Below are 10106 nucleotides of genomic sequence, written 5' to 3'. Positions count from 1 at the left end.
TTCACAGTGGTGACCCCCATGCTGAACCCCTTCATCTACAGCCTGAGGAACAGGGACTTGAAAGAGGCCCTAGAAAAAGTGATGGGCAAGAAGACATGCTCTTAGTGATGAAAGTATAATGGATCTATTTTCCCAGGCATATTAATCTTTGGCAACTCACTGAAATGTAGCTATCAAAGTGTTTGCAAGGAACTTAGAATAAATACTCTCAATAGACAGTTATGAATGAACTTAGTCTTAAGTACAACTCTGCTCCTTTAAATAGGTAATTTTATTTGTTTCTAATTACTGTATTTAAACCTTCTTTGCATAAAGGTCAGGTTTTTCCTTTCTAGGTGATCGCTCTAAAAATTTACACGTAACCAAATTTGTTTCCACTTCCTTTTTGGAAATGCTCTCAGAATTTAAGACAGTATTTTTCAATACTGGTTACATGACAGTATCACCTGGGGAGTTTTGACACCATATATATGGTTGCTGGACCAAGCTTTGACCAATTAAAGCAGAATTTCTGGAGTGGGATCCAGGCATTGGCATTTTTTCCCCTTGAAGTTCCCCAAGGGGTTCTAATGTAATTTCTGAGTTGACAATCATGCTGCTTTGGATGTACTTTATGATTGCTCATTATGAAGAGTGAGCCCAGAAACCCTAAGAGGAAATCTGATGTCTAATGAGAGTAATAACAATAGAGGTGAAAAAATTACTGAAGTTTTCTGTGGGCTCAAGTGTTCCTGTGCTGAGAGGGCTGCTGGTCTTTTGGCTGAACTCACATTCCTGAGCCTCACTTAGGATCCAAAGAATACTTCATAATTTTTAGTGCTCCTATTAGTCTGTTTAGGCTGCTCTAACAAAAACACCATACACTTTGTAGCTGAGACAACAAACATTTATTTCTCACAGTTCTGGAGGCTGGAGGTCCAAGATCAAGGTGTCAGCAGATTCAGTGTCAGATGAGAGCCTGCTTCTTGGTTCTTCTTTCTGTGTCCTCAGATGGTAGAAGGGGTGAGGAAGCTCTCTGGGGTCTATTTTATGAAGACACTAATCCCTTCAGGAGGGGTCCCCCACTCATGACTTAGTCACCTCCCAAAGGTCCCACCTCCAAATACTACACATTGGGGGTTAGGTTTCAACATTTTAATATTTTGGAGGGGCACACAAATCGTCTGTGGCAGTGTCTCATCCTCCAATTTGAGTGCCTTGCTTTATGGGGGGTATATTTAGCAATAAGGTGTTGTGTTCCTTTGATTTTGAAGAAACAGAATAGCATTTGCTTTTTCATCTGTTCAGGATGCCTAGTCTTTCTCCCTGAGGGGAAAACCTTCCCTGAACCTTTAAGATTCCAGTCAATATTTCCCCTATGAAGCCTTTGGTGATTCCTCTAGGCTGAGATTCTCATTCCCTCTCCTGAGTTCCCATAGAAAACTCCTCTTGAAATTATTATATATGTGATACTGTGTAGTCTGTTTATTGCTGCTTCCTCTCCCCCTTCCTCTTTGCCCTTAGGCACTCTAAAGACTTTGAGATGCTCAGGGATCACACACATAAACTGTTCACCTTGGACACCCATAAAAAGCTTGGCTCCTGACACTTACTGCACTTGCAAACTATTAATACTGAATAGGAGAACGACAGCCTGTGCTTCTGGAGAACCCAATCTGAGAGGTCTTTTAGCTTTTTAAAGATATATTTTATTTGTTTATCTGAGAGAGACAGTGATCGTGAGAGTGGGGCAGGGTGGGGGAAGGAGAGGGAGAAGCAGACTCCCCGCTGAGCAGGGAGCTCAACTCAGGGACCATGACCTGAGCCGAAGGCAGATACTTAACCTACTGAGCCACCAGGTGCCCCATGAGAGGTCTTTTAATAATAGTAACAATGACAGAATGACAACAAAGGAAAAGAACAGATATACTATGTTGCACAATCAGAGGTTAAGCATTACTGTCTAGTCCGTTTGCCGCATTAGTGACTATTTATTGAAACAACATTTAGTATTTTATTTGGAGATATAATTTTACCAAATAGAGTATTGCTATTCAGTCATTTTGCTTGATTTTTCTGTGCATGTGTCATTGTTTACCACTAGTTTCTTTTTAAAATTCACTACTCTATTAGCTTCTTAAACACTGATCTCTGCTTGTTTCTGTGTCTCTTTGCTCCATTTGTTTTGCCAACTCCTCCTCTTTTACCATTTTATAAACGTTTGTTTTCCTCTTGGGTTTTATGCTTGGACTTCTTTTCAGTCTATACTCTCTTCATGGGCAATCACATCTACTTCATGCCTTTAACCACATCTATGTTCTTGTGACTTCTGAATCCATATCTGTCAGACCTCCCCTTGACCTACGTATCCATTCTGCCCAGCCTGGATGTCTTCACACCCAACACTTTCTAATGGAACCCATGGAATCCACACTGCCACCATCATACCATGATCCATCCCAACAAGCACAGATGCATTTCTCTCCTGCCTGCACTGCCTATCTCAATCAGTGGTTCTCAATTAATGTTGCAATCCTCCTACACTTGCCCTAATCCCACATATCCAATCAGTCACTAAGTGCTCTGCCTTCTACTTCCCTATCATTCCTCAATATTATTCCCTACTGTAGTGAGTGGGATTGTGTCCCCCAGCCTGCAAAAGATGTTCAACTCCTAACTCCTAGTACCTATTAATATGACCTTATTTGGAAATAGGGTATTTACAGATGTAATCAAGTTAAGATTTGGTCATACAAGATTAGGGTAGGTCCGATTTCAATGACTGCTCTCCTCCTAAGAAGAGGGAAATTTGGACATAGCTACTCATAGAGAGAACACCATGTGAAGACACAAAGACACAAAGAGCCTCAGGAATAATGCCACGTGAAGATTGGCAGAGACTGGAATGGTACATCTATAAGCATCACTAAGGATTGTTGGCATCAAGCAATCCTCTAAGTGAGGACCCTAAGGGTTGATGGCAGCCACTGAAGCTAGAAAAGGGGCATGAAACGGATTCTTTCTCAGAGCCTCCAGAATGAACCATCCTTGCCAACACCTTAATTTTGGACATCTAGTCTCCAAAACTGTAAGAGAATAAATTTCTGTTGTTTAAAGTCACCTAATTTATGGTAGTTTGTTATGGCAGGCCTAGGAAACCAATACACCACCCCAATAGGACTGCTTGTCTTATCTTTTCCATATGACCTGTACAACCTTCAATTGCAGGTGTTTGCATTCTTTTGGGGTCTTCCACCATGAACATATAAGGCCCTTGAAATAAGAAATGAGTCATTATTCACATTTGTACACAGAAAGTTCCTGGGTCTGGCTCATATAAAGTGCATGTTTCATGAATAATGAGAAGCAGAAGTCAGTATGCTGAGGAAATTATTTTGTTTTTCTCCCTGTCCTCCCTACCCCAACTAGGCTGTACTCCATGAGTGCAGGGACCAGGTTTTTCAATAGTATCTGCAATATAGTGGTTGCTCAACAATTCTCTCATGTGAATAAATGATTATAGGAATGATTCAATATGGGGAACTTACTATAGAGGATGATGAAGTTTCCTAAAGGAGTTGATGGACTTGGTTCAGCTCTCTGCCACCTCACATCAGACCTTCCAGGCCATAATGAAGCTTGATGTGCATGTTTTAATGTATTTTTTAATGGTTATTTTTTTTACATTTAAAGTGGTTGCAAAAATATTGAAAAATTTAAAAGTAGGTATATTTAAACTCACATTATTTTATTTATTTTTTAAGTAGGCTCCATGCCTAACTCAAGCGGGGCTCAAACCCAAGGACTCTGAGATGAAGTGTCACATGCTCCACCAACTGAGCCACCCAGGAACCCCTAAACTCACACTATTTTAACTGCAATATTTTATTTACACCCAAATCAGAATCTTTTATAATTTTACTTTTCCAAGGACAGAGTCCCTCCTTGACCAAACTCTAATCAGGCTCCTCCCTCTTCTTGACTATGTTCAACTTTGGCCTAAAAGACTTGAACAACTAACACTCAACAGCTCAAGGCCACATCCCTAGGATGGCCCTAGGTGCCCTTACTGCCTGCCTCAGGAAAATCAAGGCTGCCAAAAGAATGTACCATTTGTTCCAGAAACACCTGAAGATAGGGACCCTGTCTGTATGGTAGGGTAGGAGCCTTGCTTCCATAAGGGCCAATTAGCAAACCCAGATGGGTTTCACAAGGACCAACCCTCTCATCCAGCTTTTTGTAATTTTTCACTTCCCTGACTGCGGAAGCTTCTGCTATTTCCTCTCCCTACTTCCTCATTCTCCCTTTAAAATGCCCAATCACCTCTGCAGAAAATGGAATGGAGCTCAGCTCCTTCCCCTACAGTCAGTAGTTACTGAATAAAATCAGTTTTCACTGCTTTAACTAATGTCTGGCTGTGTTTATCTTTGACACTAGCTTAGTATTAGTAAACTCATCAGTAATGTCTTCAGAATCTTCTTTGCCTGTTTCACCTGAGAGAACTGCCGTATTTCACAATTTCTCTTGACTAAGCAAAGGTGTTAAATAATATTAACTTTCAGCTTATCTTGTCTTTAAAATTCTTATATTTTGTTAAAGGATTTTTTGCATTAACTTTGTTTTTAAAAAAAAAACACTGCACTGAAATATTACTTACTTTGATTACTAAGCCTTTTGAGCCCCTTAATTTCGCACTTTTCGCACATTTCGCACGTCCACCCCGCCCACTGGGTGTCTGGAGTCGCCCGCGAGCCTGAGGACCGCCCTAAAACCGTCGGCCACACGCAGGCGCGGCGCGGGAGAGGCGGATCAGTTGGAATCACTTCCCGGAAGCGCTGTACCCGCCCTCAAACGGAACCAATCAGAGGCTGCGTCGCCCCCGCCCCGCAATTAGATAGAAGGAGCGGAGTCTCCGCTCTGCAAGGTCTCTGCGAGGAGGTGCGGCTTAGTCTTTCTCCGAAGGGCGGCGGACTGGTGACTCCTGCATGGAATGGGGGTCTACGCTGCCGTAAGTGGCTCTGACTCTTTTCCCCCGAAATGGCGTAAAGGGGCACTCTGGGGTTGGTGCCCACAAAACCTGGGCAACTGGCGGGTCCCATGAGCCTTCCGCTGCACCTGCTCCGGTCCTTTAGGGCTCTGCCCCATCGTCTTCCCTTCCTGCTTACGATGGGTCACAGGTGGTCAGGAATCCTATCTTCTATTTCCACAGGCTGGGACTGTCTGAAGTCAAGGTCTGACTTCCAATTTGGATATCCTTTCCAAAGGCGAGGTTGGCTGAAGAGCCAGCGGCGCAAAAGCGGGTGTAGGTGGCTTGGGCCCTTCTCAGGGTAAGGGGGCCTCTGTACTCCGAGGCCCTGGGTGATTATTAGAAATGCATAATCTTAGGCTCTATCCCAGACTTCCTGATTCAGATTCATTGCTTTAACAACGTGCCTAGGTGATTTCTGTGCACGTTAATGTTTGAGAATTGCTGCTTTAAGCTTCCAAGATTCTCGATGTAGGAGGCAATGTTGATGTATGCATTTGGTTCTGGAGATAGTGGCCTATACTGCAAACGTAAAGGAGAGGTTAAGGTGTGAGCCTTGGTCCTCAGACTTAGGATCTTTATGACTTTCCATGTTTCACTTGTCACTTAAGATGGTACAATGAAAGTGGTGTGATACAGGTAGAAAACCTTTGTGAGCATAGGTATCTGGGAATGTACAGAAACTCTCAGGAAAAGGAAACTAATATACACGAAAAGGCACTAATCAACCTGAGGCTTAAAGACTGATAGGCTGTGTATTAGGGTTGAATGGATCTATCCCATCTGCATCCCACAAATATCGTTTCAAGGTAAGGAACTCACTTTATAATAAAAGAAATGTGAGGGGCGCCTGGATGGCTCAGTCGGTTAAGCATCTGACTTGATTCATCTCTGGGAATGATCTAAGGATCCTAGGATTGAGCCCTGGATTGGGCTCCGTGCTCAGTGGATAGTGCTTGGATTCTCTCTGTCTCCCTCTGCACCTCCCCCTGCTCTCTCTTTCTCAAGTAAATAAATAAATGCTTAATAAAAAAGAATGTGATAACCAGTTGCCAAAATGGCCCCCAGTGATCCTGATATTGTGTAATCCCTTCCCACATTGATTTGGGCTGACTGTGTCTTAATCCATTCAGGCTGCTATAACAAAATACCATAGACTGGCTAGTTATAAACAACAGAAATGTATTTTTTTACAGTTCTGGAGGCTGGGAAATCTAGGATCAAGATACTGGCACATTTGTTGTCTGGTGAGAGCCTATTTCCTGGTTCATAGATGGCAATCTTTCAGTGTAACCCCGCTTAGTGGAAGGGACAAGGGAGCTTTCTCAGGCCTTCTGTTATAAGGGCACTAATACCATTAGTGAGGGTTCTGCCCTCATGACCAGATCACCTCATAAAGGCACTGCCTCCTAATACCATCACCTTGGAGGTTAGGATTTCAACATCTGAATGTTGTGGGGACATAACCATTCTGTCCCTTGCACTGTGTAAACAGAGAATCTTGCGGAAATGATGGTGTGTGACTGTAGGAGCTCCATCACAAAAGATAGTGTGGTTTCCATCTTGCTCTCTTGAATCAGTTGCTCTGGGAAACCAATTACTCTGTTGCAAGGACATATCAAGTTAGCTCTATGGAGAAGTTGATGTGAGGAACTGAGACTTTCTTGCCACAGGTAATGTGAGGGCACCATCTTGGAAGTCCTTCCTTCAGCCACAGTCAAGCATTCAGATGACTGGGTCCCTGGTGACAACTTAACTGCAGTCTCATGACAAGTCCTGATCTAGAACCATTCATCTAAACCATTACCAGGTCCCTGACCCACAGGATTTGTGTGAGATAAATGTTTACTGTTTTAAGTTGCTAAGTTTGGGGATAAGTTGTTACTCAACAATAGATAATTAATACAAGGGATAAGGCTGGTATCCATGTGATTCGCTGGAATTTACTTGTACACCAACACCTGGAGCACTTGACCTTATGGAATAGAGAAATGGTCTTTTAAAGACTCAGTTTGGGTACCAGTTGAGGTTACATTGTGAGGTTAGGGTGCTGTTTTATAGGATACAATGTAAGTTTAATACCAGTGGACAATATCTGCTGAACTTTCTACCAACCAGGAATTTATGGGGCAAGGAAACAAGAGGTAAAAGTGGGCACTACTTTTTGTAATACCTAATGATCTACTTGTACAATTTTACTTCTTATCCCAGGAACACTGGGCTCTGAAGAGACTTCTTGCTGGTCAATTTGGGCTCAATTTGCTGCTGGATGAACTGACCAAAAAAGAGAGTCTAATATTGTTATGACTTTGACTATGACAAAAAAATAGTTTTGCTGTTACACACTGGTAGCAGAGAGGATTATGGATGGAAAGATTTCCTGGAGTGGATTCTGGAATGGCCATGTCCTCTGATGGCAGCTAATGAAAGACTAGATCATTTTATTTGGGCAGGATTGTAAGGAGGTCAAATCTCTCCAACATGAAAGTTCGGGTTACTATATCGATTTTTAAAAACTTGAACAGCTGAGATGCTGGCTAAAGACAAAGGGAACATGAATTAGATTGCAGATAAGGAAAATTATTAATATCAACTAAGGATTCATGGCTACCTGTGGAAATGAAGACTACCCAGTCATATTTTCCTCCTTCCTTCGTTATGTATCTCTCTATTGTTGCCAGCTAGCTTTCTTCTTTTCTTTGCCTTTGTCCCTCTGTTTTACATACACATAGGATATGTAGTTATTGGTTAGCTTTCAAGTTTGATTTAGAAGTAATAGAATGTCATGATGGGAACATGATTGGAGTAGCCAAGATCCTGATTATAGACCTGGATGCAGTAACTGATGGGCTTTAGTTGTTCCCATATTGTGAGAAATATAGTTGTGTTATGTTAGGCCAGATAATGTCTCTCCTACTGAAGCATAAATTGGTAAGAGGGATATGTGTTAATGTGTGCAACCAGAGGGGTGGATTCTGGTGGGCATTTATCATGCTTTTCTGGCTTCCCAACTTCTGTAACCCTTCTAAAGCTTGGGTAATTTCCTACCTCATAATTTTGGTTGAGAAAAAAAGTCAACTTCTTCCTCCATAACAGGAAACCCTGAATAGTTATCTCCCAAGTTCTGACCCAGGGGTTAGATCCTTATACTTTGTCATCATTGTTGGGTCCACAGGGACCAGGAAATAGATGGGACAATTATTTTCTGCTTGTCTCGGATGAGGCTTTCAGGGGATCTGGTCCCAGTGGCCATGGAAGCCACTGTAAATACCTGTTTCTAATTCCCCCAAACATCCTTCTCTGTGCAGAGGGCTTAGACAGTGAATTCTGCTTTTCACTCACTCAGGATCTACCAATATTTCCAGTACTTTCCAAACCTTATAATAAAGAATAACATTGGTTGGTTCCTCAGAGGTGAAGAAACCTTGCTATCCACAGTACCAACTTCTTCTAGGTAAGATTATAACAGGATATATATATATATATAGATATAGATATAGATATACACATACATATATATATTTTTTACTAATGAGTGAAGTTATTTATATGTATAGTTACTAATGAGGGAAATTCTTTGAAGAACCTCCTTTGTTAAATCTTCCAGATCCAGGGAATGATAGAGTCCTGAATCCATCACCTGGAGCTTGAGATACACTGATAATAATCAACTGTTTTACTTGTCTCTGTAAGCTACTAAGAAGTGGGAGAAAGCCTGGGAATGTTAAAAGAGACATACATACATAGAGACATACATGGCAGAGAAGGGCTTTGTTTGTGTCTGTCTGTTTTTTTTTTTTAAAGATTTTATTTATTTCTTTGACAGAGAGATAGAGAGCACAAGTAGGCAGAGTGGCAGGCAGGGGGAGAGGGAGAAGCAGGCTCCCCACCGAGCAGGGAGCCGGATGGGGGGCTCGATCCCAGGACCCTGGGATGATGACCTGAGCTGAAGGCAGCCGCCCAACCGACTGCGCCACCCAGGCGCCCCCTGTGTCTGTTTGTTTTTATATTTGACAAGATTTTAAAGATTAGTGCAGTGGGACCACCGTCATCTAGGACTGGGAGTTGGAAGTTTAGGATGTAGAGACTAGGGGTGGATCCTGACTGAGCAATTCTAATACAGGTTTCATTAACATGACCGTGTGGGTGGAGCTTGGATTGTTGTATCCAGAGCCATAGCTTCTAGATTTCTAAGCTCTGCTTCTGTTCGCTGCATCTGCATCCAGCCCATGAGAGGGACAAACCAGTCCCGTGTCTCTGAGTTCCTCCTCCTTGGGCTCTCCAGGCGGCCCCAGCAGCAGCAGCCCTTCTTTGTACTCTTCCTGAGCATGTACCTGACCACGGTCCTGGGAAACCTGCTCATCCTCCTGGCCATTGGCATGGACTCCCGCCTGCACATCCCCATGTACTTCTTCCTCAGCAACCTGTCCTTTGTGGACATCTGCTTCTCCTCCACCACTGTCCCCAAGATGCTGGCCAACTATATACTCGGGACTCAGACCATCTCCTTTTCTGGGTGTCTCACACAGATGTATTTTCTCTTTGAGCTTGCCGACATGGACAATTTCCTCCTGGCTGTGATGGCCTGTGACCGCTCTGTTGCCATATGCCACCCCTTACACTCCTCAACAAAGATGACCCACCAGCTCTGTGCCCTGCTGGTTGCTGGGTCATGGGTCATTGCCAGCCTGAATGCTCTTTTGCATACCCTGCTGATGGCTCGACTCTCGTTCTGTGCAGACAGTGCCATCCCCCACTTCTTCTGTGATGTGACGCCCCTCCTGAAACTCTCCTGCTCCAACACGCACCTCAATGAGGTGATGATTCTGAGGGTTCTCTGACCATGATCACTCCATTTATTTGCATCCTGGCTTCATATGTCCGTATTACCTGTGCCGTCCCGAGAGTCCCATCCACAAAGGGAAAATGGAAAGCCGCCTCCACCTGTGGCTCCCACCTGGCCGTGGTTTCTCTCTTCTGTGGCACCATTGTTGCTGTGCATTTCAACCCTTTATCCTCGCACTTGGCTGAGACAGATAGCAGCTGCTGTGATGTTCACAGTGGTGACCCCCATGCTGAACCCCTTCATCTACAGCCTGAG

At 43.3% G+C, this 10106-nt stretch overlaps 1 protein-coding gene across 1 annotated transcript; it reads left to right on the top strand.

Annotated features, from left to right (window-relative positions):
* Positions 1-4864: 4864 nt before the first annotated feature.
* LOC112818864 (olfactory receptor 1F1-like) lies at positions 4865-10099 on the top strand (the record flags this gene model as incomplete). The annotated part of the gene is given in 6 exon segments (XM_025865948.2): positions 4865-4987; positions 6202-6252; positions 8352-8459; positions 9232-9829; positions 9832-10042; positions 10044-10099. Coding segments are annotated over 3 exon segments (862 nt in total), but the record flags the coding sequence as incomplete, so codon positions are not given.
* Between the last annotated feature and the right edge of the window lie 7 nt (positions 10100-10106).

This window comes from Callorhinus ursinus, unplaced genomic scaffold (assembly GCF_003265705.2).
Source record: "Callorhinus ursinus isolate GAN/ISIS: 27379988/994484 unplaced genomic scaffold, GSC_fseal_2.0 scaffold1691, whole genome shotgun sequence".
Taxonomy (NCBI): Eukaryota; Metazoa; Chordata; class Mammalia; order Carnivora; family Otariidae; genus Callorhinus; species Callorhinus ursinus.
The sequence above is the reverse complement of the archived record's forward strand: the minus strand, read 5'-3'. Positions and strand labels throughout refer to the sequence as shown.